The 14609-nt window shown below is 35.6% G+C and overlaps 2 protein-coding genes across 2 annotated transcripts; both read right to left on the reverse strand.

The window, feature by feature from the left end:
* Positions 1 to 239: 239 nt before the first annotated feature.
* LOC113359721 lies at positions 240 to 1636 on the reverse strand. The gene is made up of 5 exons (XM_026603312.1): positions 1333 to 1636; positions 1045 to 1102; positions 653 to 926; positions 359 to 528; positions 240 to 264 (listed from the first exon to the last, which is right to left on the reverse strand). Exons 1-5 carry the CDS (start codon positions 1634 to 1636, stop codon positions 240 to 242), a joined length of 831 nt encoding a protein of 276 aa, XP_026459097.1.
* Positions 1637 to 7918: 6282 nt separating this feature from the next.
* LOC113356776 (3-hydroxy-3-methylglutaryl-coenzyme A reductase 1-like) lies at positions 7919 to 11366 on the reverse strand. The gene is made up of 5 exons (XM_026599992.1): positions 10431 to 11366; positions 10199 to 10340; positions 9647 to 9828; positions 8913 to 9259; positions 7919 to 8631 (listed from the first exon to the last, which is right to left on the reverse strand). Exons 1-5 carry the CDS (start codon positions 11314 to 11316, stop codon positions 8383 to 8385), a joined length of 1806 nt encoding a protein of 601 aa, XP_026455777.1. The 5' UTR covers positions 11317 to 11366; the 3' UTR covers positions 7919 to 8382.
* Between the last annotated feature and the right edge of the window lie 3243 nt (positions 11367 to 14609).

Below are 14609 nucleotides of genomic sequence, written 5' to 3' on the forward strand. Positions count from 1 at the left end.
GTGAAATGAAATCAATAGCCTCACGTTTAATCTTACGTATGGCTACAAGAGCATGAGCACAAGGGAAACCATATACGCGCCACCTTGAAAAAAACAAAAATAATCAAAAAATCAGTTAGTTGCACATACAAATCATAAAACACTCAGAATTAGCTAGTTACAGGTGCATATACAGGATGTGTATCTTTAAGTTACACTTGCAAAATAGATGTGTAACTACTATATAGACATGCATATATCTAATGTAACTGGAAGATACACATTCTAAAAAAAATGAACATACAGAGAGAAGAAAAAGCATAAAAAAACAAACCTTTGACAGGTGCAAGTCTGGTGTTCGAGGTCCACCATGTGATACCTTTCGCTAAAAACTTCAAGCACGGTAGGACTAGCAACAAATACTTCCCAAGACAAACCTTGATCTTGAAGAGACGCAAGCTTTTCCTCATACTCATGGGTTAATGGAGTCATCATATTAGCGCCAATTTCACGATGCTCTGCCATCAAGCACATTATTTTCCTCCTAATCTGAAAAGGAACAAAAACTTATGAATACATAAAGTGACAAAATAATAAATAAAAGACAACAACAAAAAAAAAACACTCAATTAACCTGATCAAGAAGAGCAGATGCAGGCATCTTCTTGTGAACCAGAACCCAACTATTGAGTGATTCTGCTAGAGTACTAGATGTTCGTCCATACCGACAACCTTTGAAATAGGCATTCACATACGCTTCAGGTGGAATGGTCTCGATGTAATCAGCCACCCAATCGCAGTTCAAGTCTCTAATCTTCTGTATGGCCTTCACATGGTTTTCAGGTGAGAGTGCGTATGTCGCCTCTTGGAAAAGGTCCATCACAAGCGAGTACCTAGGATCTGATCCAGTGATCGGTAGATTCTGCGTCAAATGATAGTAGCAGAAGCTGTGGAACGAATCTGGATAGACAAGTGGAACACCCTGCAAGAGTCCTTCATGGCGATCCGAAAGGAAGGTGATTGGCCTCCCATCACCCAACAACTTCAGTCAAATTCCTTAAAAACCACTTCCAATTGATGATAGTCTCAGAATCAACTAGTCCCACAGCAAGCGGGAAAAATCCTACAAAAAAAATTGTGCATAATTGAAAATATAATAAGTTTCACAAAAACAGAAAACAATGTGTAAATACAAGTTACACATGTTAAAACAAATGTGTAACTTAAGTTTACAGATGTTATTTTCTTAGTTATACACTGAGTAAAGTAATGTGTAATTGAGAGTTACACATGTGTAACTCTCAGTTATTTGTCAACTGAAGTTGTTATAAAAAAACACATATAAAAACGTACCTTTACCACCATTGATCCCCGTAGCTTCCATCAAGCAACCTCTGAATCTACCGGTAAGGGAAGTAGCATCCAAGTATACCATTTGCCGACAAAACCGGTACCTTTTGATGCATGCAGCAAATGCGATGAAAATCCGTTGGAACTGTTTCTGGGGATGATCAAATTCAACCTTTATCCCACTACCAGGGTTGGTGTCCCTTATAGCATCAATATACCATACCAAGTGCGAGTAGGACTTCACATCGTCGCCATAAATCGTCTTATAAACATTTTCCCTACCATTATAGGCCTGATAGTACTCCATGGTAATCCCATAGTTGGTATGGAAATCAGCTGCAATCTGCTTAGGCTTCTTGTGAGGATTTTTCGGAACTTCTTCCTCAATCAAACTAGACGTGAAGCTGGTGGAGTATTTTTGATTCAAATTGCGCCCACCAGCACCACAAATGTGCTCACGGTTATAAGATCTGACCTGAAGAGGTTCATACAAAGTACAAACAAATCAACAAAAAACAATATGGTGCAAAAAACATCATGTGTAACCCAAAGTTACACATACTGTAACAAAACGTAACATATGCTAAGCATAAGATGACATAACACGGAAAAGCTACCTGAAACATTTCGTTCCTTTCATCAATAGAAGCTGCATGGAATTTCCAGCCGCATTTTTCATCTGCACACTTAGCCGTGAACCTAGAACGCTCATTGTGAGTTAAAATCATGTTGTAACCAGTGCGAAGACGATACTTGGTGTAAGCAACCCTGACTTGCTTAACTCCTTCAACAAACACATGACCAATCTCACCAAGAACCTTGGGCCAACCATCCGATAACAAAGGTTTCGCAGGCTTGCTTTTATCTTCCAAATACATTGCAACAGTAATATTGTTTCTCGATGAAGACGTACTAGAACCATTAGAAATAGAAGAATCTTCCCTAGAGCTAGAAGAAGAGGCCACATGAGTAACATTTTGCAAGAAAATATCAACACTGGTCTTCTGTTTACTATTTGTGATGGATATAAGAGCTTGCAAAGAATAATCACAGTCAAGCATAAATTCTTTCCCACTTTCTCGGAAGAAAAAGAAATACCAAGTGGAGTAAACTGCTTCCATTCCTTGCAAACTTGTTCCTTAAACTCATCAAGTTTTATATCAGTATTAACACGCATGGTAATGAAATCTGAAAAGTAGCGAACAACAATAATGCAACTAACAGCAGTGCAACTAACAACATCCATGACAACCTAAAAAATATCAAACATACAATAAAAATATCAAAATTTTAAAACGAACGCAATTCACTCGGGGGCGTTGCCCCCTCGTGAGAAGTATATTCTATGCGGCAAGCTAAATATGAGTAAAAGATACAAATGTTTACAAATAAACATGTTACAGGACATATATATGTAACTTCAACTTACACATGCTTAAAAATACAACATGATATATATGTATAAACTAAAATTACACAAGTTGTAACTAAAAAGCATATGCATCTTCCTTACACATGATTAAAATACAACAGGATATATATGTGTAACCTCAAGTGACACATACTGTAACAAAAAAACAACATGTCTAAAATCAATTTGAAGTTGTTCTTTTGAAACAAAATTGTTTCTTCATACTCCTCTCAGTATCAACAAAAAGTAAACAACAAACTAACAGATCGAACATGCAAGAACAAAAAATAATTCAAGAAAAAAATTGAAAACAGATCTGAAATCAAAACAAAATAAAATTCTTACCTAGATTTGTTGTTTTCTTTCTTCTGAAACAATGTTTCTTCTATTCCTCTTCTCAGTATCAAACAAACCTGTGTAAGCATCAACAAAAACATACTCAGTATCAAAACCAAATAAGAAAAATTAAAAAACTAGATCCAAATCGTAACAATCGAAAATCAATTGAATTGAAAACCAAATCCAAAATACAATTTGTACCTATGTTGATTTCTCTACTCCCAACTGTCTTCTTCCTCTTCTCAGACTAAACAAAATCGAAACAGAACAAAAATCCAAAATCAGTAGAAGATAGAAATCAAACAAATCGATTAGAAAAACTAATGAATCAAACCTATTTGATACAAAGATAAAAGATGAATCAAACCTATTTGTTGTTCTTCAATGCATTGTCTCAATCTCGTCAGATCTAAAATTCAGTGAATAACATCAACAAATTGAGAAAAAAATAACGAATCCTTGTTCTTCCTCTCGTCTTCAACACAACAGCAAACTAACGAATTCTTGTTCTTCAATGCAACGATTTCGTATGAAAAAAAAACCTAGTTCTGTTTCTGAAGAAAAAATCAACGAGAGCAGAGAGAATAGAGAGCTGAAAAACTAATTGATTTGATTTTCTGTTTCTGTTACTGTATAAAACAACTATAAACACTGGAGGTTAATTATGGTATTTTCAGATTTATTAAAAAAGTTGCCGACGTCAGCAATCCGGGAGAATTCAAAACCTGGCCCCAAAAATTAAAGTTCTGAGCCTAAAAATATTAAAAATTGAAAGTGTGGAGTTGATAGTGGAGGATCCATTTAGTGGGGCTTGTATATATTGAACCCATATAGTAGAACGATGTTTTGGGGACCATGGTTTTTTTGGGGGGACCATGGTTTTATTTTGGGTAAAGACATTAGAAGTAAATCTAGGTCACCCCTTATCTAGATATTTATATTAATACCTAAATTACCCTTCTGATTAATTTTGGGTGATGATTAGTTAGTGTTAATAATAGTTAGTGTAATGATTAGTGAGATGATTAAGTTAAAGATAATTAGTGAGATTAAAAAATCAGATGTTTTTTTTTAAAGAAGTAGAATTATTGAGAGAGTAAAGTTAGAGAAGATGAAGAAGGAAAACATGAAAAATGATAGATTTTACCAACCACAACCGGAGGAAGGGTATTTGGGTACCCAGGTAGGCTTCAAACTTAGATAATGTTGGTTGAATTGCTCCAAACTTTCAAAAAAAATGAAATTTTTTATGTAGATTTGGGAAGTTCAGTTACCATATGTCAAGAACATGTAACCGAACACACCTGAAAGTGTAGTTCGGTTACGTTTTCCAAACACGCAGGTTACCGAACTCGCTCGTTAATGGAGGTTTTGGTCGTACAGTGTAATGTTCGGTTACCTAGGATAAAATGGTAGGTAACCGAACTTTGAACTTAACAATTTATTTGGGTACATCTTGTGTGTTCGGTTAGTTCGCAAACTTCAACGCAACCAAGTTCCCATCCGAACTGCAGGTTAAAAGTAACCTAGTGTTAGAAGTTCGGTTGGTTCGCAAACTTCAACACATTTTGCGAATCAACCGAACTGGGCTTATGTATGGATATATGCAATTAGGCAAACGTTCGGTTACTACGAAATTTATTTCTTGGCGAATTAGGTAGAGTTCGGTTACAAAGTTTCAAAGGTAGAGTTCGGTTACAAAGAAAACTTAACATTTTTGCGAACGAACCGAACTTGTGGACTTCTCATTATTTTCGTAAACTAAAGTTCGGTGATATCCTTATTTTGCGAAGGAACCGAACTTATGGACTTGTGTTGTTCTAATACAAGGAGTTCGGTTAAAAGTATTTTTTTGCGAATCAACCGAACTCTGAGTTCGGTTAAGAAAAAAATTAATTCTTGATAATCGAACTTTTCTCTGAAAAAAAACCTCCATTAAACCTCTCTGCAACTTCCATTTTCAACTCATTTTAATGATTACTTCTCATTTATTCAACCAAAAACGAATGACAAGTAATGGGTTTGTGAGAATATCTTTGTTAATGTTTTAAATTAAGCTATATATATATAGTGGTGGTGGTGGTTGGTGGTGGTGGTAATCGGAGGTGGTGGTGGTAATCAGTGGTTGGTGGTGGTGTTGGTGGTGGTAATCGGTGGTTGGTGGTGGTGATAATCAGAGGTGGTGGTGGTGGTAATCGGCGATGGTGGGAGGTGGTGGTGGGAGGAGGTGGTGGTTATATATATATATATATATATATATATATATAGGTGGTTATTGGGTTGGTTTTAAATTAAATTAGGTTAAGAATAGGTTAGTCATTTCAATGCTTTAGGACACCCCTTATAATTATAGGATAGGTGACCTAATAGGATCATGGTCCCCCAAAAAAATCATGGTCCCAAAAAAATCGTTCATATGGTAGGGGTTCTAGTATTTTTCAGTATAAAGATTTGGCGCCCATAAGCTAGGGCTTGTTTGGTCCAAGTCTCCGACTAAATCTGAGCGGTGAAATGAATAAAATGAGGATTGGAATCCCAATTACAAAAGACTGTCACGTAAAAATCTAGGTTATAATCAAATCAAGTACCAACTTTACAAACAAGAATAGCTGTTGGCACTTACTTACTCAAAATAAAAATTTGTACCACCTGTGAGTCGCCGGTGCTGGCCTGCAAGAAATAAACAAAGTCAACAAGACGACTGTGCGTACCAAAGTAACAGATATCAGTAGGTTCAATGAATAAATGCCTGTAGATGTTGGCTTTTATCTCCACCATGATGACGAGATAAACAAAAGAAATCCACAAGAACAGTGAGAAGTTGGCTTTCTGGATTTCTTAAATTATTGTTGCAATAAAACCAGTCAATGCTTTTGCTTTATTTACTGTATGGGAAAATGGCAGTTGAAACGAATGTAGTCAATATCGCCCGTACCGGCCGAAATATCGGTGATATTATCGGTACCAGTGTTAGAGCGAAACGGTAACAGGAATATCGCGATACGATATTTTGCCGATAATATCAGCCGATATACACGAAACGATACAAACTGGTTTTCCGGTATGGGATAATTTCGGCCGATATACACAAAATATCAGGGCAATATAGGAATTTTATGAAGGGAAGGGATAAAATTCCTAAATCTCAGAACAATTTTTAGAAACCCTTCTTCTCAGCCGAAGAAACTCTTCTTCTCAATGTCAACGGCGAGATTGAATTGATGGTACGACTTGTTAACAAGAGGTTGGGGTTTTGATTATTAATTTATTTTTTTTGCTGTGATTTTGGTTTTCTTTATATGATGGAACTCGACCTTTTAGTATATTTTCTCACTGATGGATGCAATTTTATGAGTTTGTAGTTAATGTATGTTGTGCAGTAATCGTCTAATTGGATGTTACACCTTTCAGTTTTCAGAAACAGAAGACTGATTATGTTGTTTTTTTTTCTTTGGTTAAACCTAAATCTGATATTCAAAGAGTAATTAGCTGCAGGAAAGAAGAAGTGAAGTGCCTCCATATCTGCAACACGGTGTGGTCTCCGGGTTACCAGGTTTCATCTTGGAAATTTGATTTCCTTGAAATTGGGTTTCTGGGCTACTTTGTGGTTTGATTTTGTTCCTTTACACTGGGCATCACACACTGCAGTAGCAGTTCTTCTTTTCACTCAAGAAGAAGGACTTGGGATTAGGAGAATTGATTATTGTTGCAGCACATTTGTCTTTTCCAGTTCATGCTTCTTCTCATCATCATCATATATTTAAGTATCTTAATTGTATTTACAGCTCAATATTTTTATCTTGTCTATTTTGTGTGAAACAATAAAAATTATGGATATAAATTTAGAACGATATTGCACCGATATTTGAAACCGAGATCTCCCCGATACAATGTTGTACCGGTCCCCGGCCGAGACAAACCAGTATCCTATATTAACTACATTGGTTGAGACCTGAGAGATTAAGTGGATCTCTGCATGTATTCCTGCCAGCATTTGGTATGCAAGTGGCAGGACACTTCACATACATGTGTAAAAAAATAAGCAAATGTCGTGCCCTGCAATCCATTATTGACAATCAAAACAGCGTCTCAGCTGGTTTAAAGAAAAACAGGGTGGTAATGATCATACCTAAGAATTTAAAAAAGACATTTGTTGCGAGTGACTTTAAGAATATAGCGAGATGAGCCAAACAGGAACAGTGTTAGAAGACTTGTTAAGAAAGAGATGAAATTAGTCAGGTTGAAAATATCAACTGCAGTAATGCGCTTAAGCCAGTTTGAAAAAGATTAGCAACAGTGATGCCATCAGTCAGTTTGAAAAGATGAAACCTACATTTAGGTTTAACGCAACAAGAAAGCAATCATAACATAATCAAATTAGGCTAATACAACTAAACAAGATTATTAATTTAAACACATCGAAAATATTAAAATGGGTGGCACCAATAAGCCACATGGCCATTATTTTGGATTATGAATCATTTGACAAATTCTTAGAATCAGCCATATTTTTCCAGCAAAAATTTTATAGCAAAAAGCTCAAGTCTGTCTTAAGATTATAAAATTATCTTACCAAATTCACAATTTTGCAGCGTCCATACATTGTGTTAAACTTGCCATTCAATATTTGCCCTGCTCATTGTTTTCTTCATTAAACTCATTGCAAGCAAGAAAACAACCAACATTTTAAGACACGGAAAACCACCTTGCTAACTACGAGTATAATGAACAATTTCTAGGAAAGCAAGAGGAGAGAAAAGGCATAGAGAAAACAAGAGTGCTTGAAACTGAAATTTGTCTTGGCATGATTTCAAAGCAGAAAAACAAAAACAGAAGAAGTAGACTGCGCAAAACAAACTTAGAACTTTTGTACTCATTTCAGCATGTTTCTTTACATTCTAAATACAAACTAATGACAACAACTAACGACAACAGTAAGAACTGATCAGCAAAACGAAGTCCCATTAGGGCTTGGTACACAATTAGGGACCAAACATTAGAAAAAAATCGCGACGAAGATTCCAAGCAATTGAACTTTTCCTCTCTCTTAACCCTTTGAATGATTTTCTGATCACAACTAATTAGAATTAACAAACAAGCATCACTTGGGTATTCATCCATCGCCAACTTTTGCTTGGTTCAGAATCCCTTTGATTCACATTATCAATCATACCCTCCTTCAAACTTTTATTGAGTTCCTTCTTTCCTTTCCAAAAAAATTAAAAAACTTTCTACTTCTTTGGGAGTATTGTTTTTGGTTTTTTGAGGGTTTTGTCAACTTGGGTTCTATTGTCAATTCTTCCTTAGGAAGAAGCAACAATACTCGAGACATCTTTGCTTGACCTATTGTATTTCATATGACTCTTAACAAGCTGTCCAGCTGAAATGGCTGACATGAGAGAAAGTTCACCTGCAAGTACTGAACCAGCTATGATTTTAGCTAAAAGTCTTGCATTTGCTCCAGGTGATTCTTTGTTTGCACCCTTAACTCCAAGAAGATTTAAACAAGCTGATTGAGAAGCAAGTTGAGTTCCACCACCAACTGTACCAACCTGAATCATTCAAAAAGATAACAACTATGAGAATCTAGTCTTCAATAATTCAAGAAGTTATCAAGAAATTTAAATGATAATCATGGTTTCAGTTTTATTATTTTTACAAAATTATATGTTCCAAATGGGCCATATTTTCGAAAATAATGATTTAAGTGTCAGGTTATGAATTCTTTGTTTAATGGTTTCTTTAACTTAAACTTCAAAACAATCGAAACTCTCATTGTGGACTTACCAATTTAAAATAGATAATAATGTCATAAGTAAACAGGGCAATTTACCTCAATGGAAGGCATAGTAACAGAGATGTGAAGATCTTTTCCATCATTGACAGCTTCCATCATGGTAATACAGTGAGAACTTTCAATGTTTTGTGCTGGATCTTGACCAGTGGCTAAGAAAACAGCAGAGACAATATTGCTTGCATGAGCATTGAAGCCACCAAGAGCACCAGCTATGGCTGATCCAGTAAGGTTCTTGAGCATGTTCAGCTCAACCAATGAAGCAACAGTTGTCTTTAGTACTTTTCTTACTACCTCATCCTTGATAATTGCTTCACAAACAACAGATTTTCCTCTCCCTTCAATCCAGTTGACTGCAGCTGGTTTTTTGTCTGAACAAAAGTTTCCTACATGATAATAACCAAACAAACAATTTAATAACCAAGTTCTAATAAAGAAATAACTAGAGAATAACAAAACCAATGTGTAGATTAATGATCCCAAAAGTGTTGGCCTCATACAGCATAAACATGCAGGGTTAGCGCTAGAGGATTGTGCATGTATTGATAACTATGATATCATCTTAGGCCAACATCTGCATGGATAGATATGCGTTTTAACTTTTAACTAGAGTAGTTTAGACTCTCGGTAATTCATTGTTGCTGATGATCTGATTTCTAAGAGCAAACCAAACTTTCAAAACGTTTCCAAATTTTGACAAATTTTGAATATCTTTATTCATATGAATCATATCGATAAGTTCCTAGGAATTCAAAGAGGGTTGAGGATCTAACCGGAGATGCCGATGACATCCATGTCAGGAAAATCGTTTTGAAGATAATCCAGAACATTTTGTACACCTTTCGACACCATATTCATACCCATTGCATCTCCAGTACTGCATCTAAATCTCATGTAAAGATTCTTGCCTGCAATTGCACATTGCACACCTTGTAGTCTTCCAAATCTACTAGATCTGTAAACGAAAAACAAAAAAAAGAATTTTAGTGGTGGCTTACAAAAAACAGACATGGTTTGACAAAATTGGTCCAAGATGCTTAAAAGATAAAAACTGAATTTGGAATAACAACATTATTTAAGGAAAAAACAAAAAAGATGTTTGAAAAAACAATGCAATTTTACAAACACTTTAAGATCATATAAAAAAGCAAAATCCAAAACCAAATATTATGGTTCCCTAGTCCAAATCAAAACAAAACTTTATGCCAATCATACTAAATGAGCAAAAGCAGATCTAATTCCAATTAGCAACCAAAAAACAAAATTGTAAAGAAAAAATCATTAACAAAAACAAAAATCATCAGGTATAGAAATTAGAGATGTACTTGTTAAACATGCAAGCCAAGGTATCAAAATTGACTGGATCTTCCATGTAAAATTTCAATTCAGCAGCCCTTTTTGCTGTTCCAAATCTCACAACAGGAGCTCTGGTCATACCATCTTTCAACAAAATACTGGTAGCTCCACCTGAAAAGAACAGATTGCAAAATTAATCAAATTTTATAGAGAGAAATGAGAAATTTGAAGATATGGGGATATATTGCATTGCATGTATACCTGAAGCAAAAATGGCTTTGCAACCTCTGTTAGTACTAGCAACCAAGCAACCTTCAGTTGTAGCCATTGGAACAGAATATTCAACACCATTAAGCAATAATGGACCAGCAATACCAACAGGAATTTGAATAAAACCAACAGGCATTTCACAACATTGACCTAGAATAGACTCATAATCAAAACCATCTAATGGCAAACCATTTAAAGATCTTCCTGTCATTCTCTGTAATGCTTCACGTCTAATTGAAGCAGCTCTTTTACAATCACCAAGTTTTGTTTCCAATGAATACGATGGCGTTTCACCATCCACAACCGATTTGATAATCTCTTCATCTTTTTCATCACAAATTGTAATCAATGAAGAAGATGAATCGATCATCATCTTGCTAGGTTGTGGTGGCTGCGGCGAGCATGAAACAATACTATCGCAAAGTTTGTGATTCTGATTGTCTTCTTCTTCTTCTTCTTCTTCTTCTTCTTCTTCGATATCATCTTCGAGGAGGAGATCATAACTTGACGATCGGGTTATGAATGATTGAACGAAATCTATGCCGAAGAAACCGAGTAAATAGATGATTGAAGCTAGGAGAGAAATTATAGCTGCAATTTCTGAGAAAGTCACTACGTGGAGTGGTGTAGAGTTACGGATTTTCTCTCTCCATCTGCGAAGTAGAAAATAGGCTACAGAGAAAAACAGTGTGAAGAAAACTCCATTCACTATGTACACTGGTAATGGTACTAATTCATCAACAACATCATCATGATCATGATGAGTAGTATTCTTCAGAAACCCATGTTCATTATGATGATCTAGTTCATGGGTATCAATTGAAAACGAAATTTGTTTTGCTGATTTGTTGCTGTTTTTCTTACGAACATGATCCATGTCTGTTTGTGTTTTTTCCTCACTGAAAAACAGAGCAAGGGGGGGAGTTGTTGTTGGGTTTTATTTGGTTTGAGAGAGTGTGAGAAAATTAAGGAGAGAATGATGGAGGTTTTATAGAGGGTGCGAGGGATGCGAGTCACAGAAAACGGGTCACACACGTATAGTGTGGTGGTGAGTCAAGTCAAGATGCAACGAGTTTATCGCACGTATCAACTCGGCAGAATCTTGAATCCTGTTCCAAGAAATTTTAGTAATTTTTTTTATTAAGATACTGCTGCAGGGTAAGGGCCCAATCTCAGACCGTTGTTTTTTTATTAATAAAACTAGCGGTGAAGATGTTGCACACATCATGTACGACATGCTACGTCGGAACCGTCCTATTTAATCATCGACAGCAAACATTTAAACCTCTAGGGATGAAATGAATAGACAGGCTAAATCTTTCGTGTTTCTTTCTTTTATTCATGCTCATGAGGACACATGGAGTCTTTTTTGTGTTCCACAGTGACATGTACCCTGTAATCAAGGGTGAACCTACCGGAAGTTAATTGCAAGAAGAAGAGTTAATCTAAGTATTTCTTCCTACTCTTCGCTGGTAAATTATGTTTTACAGATGATATCGACTTCGCGTGGTCAATAGTAGCTAATAAGTTTTATATTGCAGAGATTTCATTTCTCGTTATTAAAATTTTGACATTTAGGATGTTAATATTTTTGAGTGATCAACATGGAAAATGTGCTTAATAAAGAAAAAGCATGGAAAATGGTTACAACTTCTTCTTTCCAATTTTCAGTAAGCATAAACACAAAAAAAAAAAAAACAAATAGGAGAGATGCCTCTCTCAAAAGAGTGGTTGGCAAGACATGAAGGAGTGTTTTCGAGCCATCAGTCAAAAAGAAGAGGTATGCTTCACGAGCCCTAAATATCTGAGTTCGAGAATAGCCGAGCGGTTTACGAACTGTAGCGCCCTGAATTCAGGGTTTGGCTAGCAGTTCACAAATCGTTTCACAAACTGTCCCAGTGCATATTAGCAGCTGCTCAAAGACTATTTTCATAAATATGTTCATAGATATTTATGTCTTTCGTAAATACATGTTAAGACATCTATGATCATTAAAGCATTTTGTCTATGTGTATCATGTTCAAGTCTTAAGTGTTTAAATGAACATAATATTGCTTACAAGTTCGAAAAACATATGTGCTTGTACATGGCTCCGGAACCCGAACCATAGTGTGGATACTCTAAAATTTATAAAATTGGTTATAAGAAATTATTGTTTTAAGCTTTAACATTAGTTATGTTAATGGTTCGTTCAATTTTCCGTGATCCTTCTACATCTTTCATAGAGTGGGAAAATATGTGTATTAAGACGTTAACTCACCTCAGTTGAGATTATTTTACGGACTTCATAAATGGTGGAAGCGGAATTAAGAAGCTAGCTAGCTTGTTGATTATGTTTTATTTTGCAATTTCCCAACGTATAATTTGATCCCATTGTTTATTGTGAATATTGTTAAAAAGATTAAAATATTGAATTCATGTTTTTAAATTTAATGTTGTTTGTTGAAATAAAATAAAACAAAAAAATAAAGTATTTACATCGGTCTCTTTCCGACCCGTAAAACTTTGAATTCGGGGTGCTACAAGTTGATATCAGAGCATACCACCACCTTTAATTGGAGCTGTCCGCGGCTCCAGAATATATTCAAGCCCAAATCTCCAAAGTTCTCTACTTTTAATGAGACAAGCATCTGGACTAACCCCGTCTAGAGTGCCTTCTCACCCTCGACAAGTGACTTGTCGTCGCCTCTGATATATACCATTTGTAATGATTCGATCCTCCACCAATATTGTTCCACTTAGCCATTGCGTTCGTCCAACAGTGTGCGGATTTTTACGGGAAACGCTAAGGTATCCATCAACAGCTTCCCAGAAGGTCACGCCGTCCGAGCATGCTTAACCGAAAAGGTTTTTGCCAACTCTGGAACCAATTACGCTGAAAAGTCATAGGTGTTGGGAAAGCACAAACCACTACCTAAATTCTAGCCGACGAATCCCACATGCCGAATCAGGATGTTACAGTGCCACATTTCTGACATGTTGTGCAGTGCTATAATTATTTATACCAGCCTAACATGGTTGCACCTTTAGAACAAGAAAAAAATCTACCAAGCTATCAAGGAAAGTTGATTTTTTTTCCTTTATAAATGGATGTTTAATGATGAGATATTTTGTAAAAGGTCACATGTTTTTGGTCATATCAGGCTCTGAGTCGTAGAACATGCGGTTGATGCATTTGGGTCCTAGACTAACTTTGACTGTTTGATTTGTTACTAAACTTCCCTTATAAACTAGTTAAATGACATCAGATTTTAACACGGTTAAAAACTTAACTTGGTTTTAAGCTTTAACTGATCCAATCGTATCGTTTTTGACCAAATAACTTCAAAATCCGACAGTGAAAGTTTGAAATCACTCAAGTTTCTTTCTTAGATACCAAAACTCACGATTTCTCACTCAATCTTATCAAAAGAAATCAGCTCTTAAAAGAGAATTTCATCTGTAATTTAAAGTACAAACACAGAAATCCAAGATAAACGAATAGGGTATAGATACATATGGAAAAAAAAATATCTTTTGATGCTGATGTTGATGACATTGGGGAAGTCAACCATTAATAGAGATGCCTCCAACATCGAGCAAGAACAGTAGAACACTACCATCTTCTACATCTCAAATGGGATCCATCCATGTTTTTTAAATTCAATAACTAAACCTAGGATACTGAATCACATTACAAACCTAACTTCATACCATTGAGGACCCAATTTTCCAAATCACATAACACCCTTTTTTGCTATTTTTGTCCATAGATTTGATAATCATGGCAATTAGTTAGATACCCTTGCACCTTGTTCAGAGAATATCAGGATTATAAAATGGTAAAGAGTAACGAAAGCATCTGTAAGATAAATAAGGTAGGTATGATCGTCGACCGTCGTAGAAGAAAGACATTCTAACTTGTAAGACAAAGAAAAATGACAAATAAAGACGGTGAATGGAGAATAAAGAGTCATGCGCCAAACATTGACGAACAAGTTACTCTTTTAAACAGTCTTAGTATTTGACTTAAGTCAAAATGTCAACGTAACAATCTTCCGTTAGTCTACGACCGACCCAAAAGCATCAACGGCATGTTCTACGACCCAGACCCCAATATAACCAAAAACATATGGCCCTTTTACAAAATATCACTTTAATGATTGATACGAGATATTTCATATGAATTTA

The sequence above is a fragment of the Papaver somniferum genome, chromosome 3 (assembly GCF_003573695.1).
Source record: "Papaver somniferum cultivar HN1 chromosome 3, ASM357369v1, whole genome shotgun sequence".
Lineage (NCBI taxonomy): Eukaryota > Viridiplantae > Streptophyta > Magnoliopsida > Ranunculales > Papaveraceae > Papaver > Papaver somniferum.

Coding starts and splice junctions, on each gene's coding strand:
- LOC113356776 (XM_026599992.1), bottom strand. CDS start 11,316: ATGGATCATGTTCGTAAGAAAAACAGCAACAAATCAGCAAAACAAATT. Junction 10,341..10,430: donor CAAAGCCATTTTTGCTTCAG/GTATACATGCAA, acceptor TGTTCTTTTCAG/GTGGAGCTACCAGTATTTTG. Junction 8,632..8,912: donor TTACTATGCCTTCCATTGAG/GTAAATTGCCCT, acceptor TGAATGATTCAG/GTTGGTACAGTTGGTGGTGG.
- LOC113359721 (XM_026603312.1), bottom strand. CDS start 1,636: ATGGAGTACTATCAGGCCTATAATGGTAGGGAAAATGTTTATAAGACG. Junction 529..652: donor CACTCAATAGTTGGGTTCTG/GTTCACAAGAAG, acceptor GTTCCTTTTCAG/ATTAGGAGGAAAATAATGTG. Junction 265..358: donor CTTGAAGTTTTTAGCGAAAG/GTATCACATGGT, acceptor CATTTTTTTTAG/AATGTGTATCTTCCAGTTAC.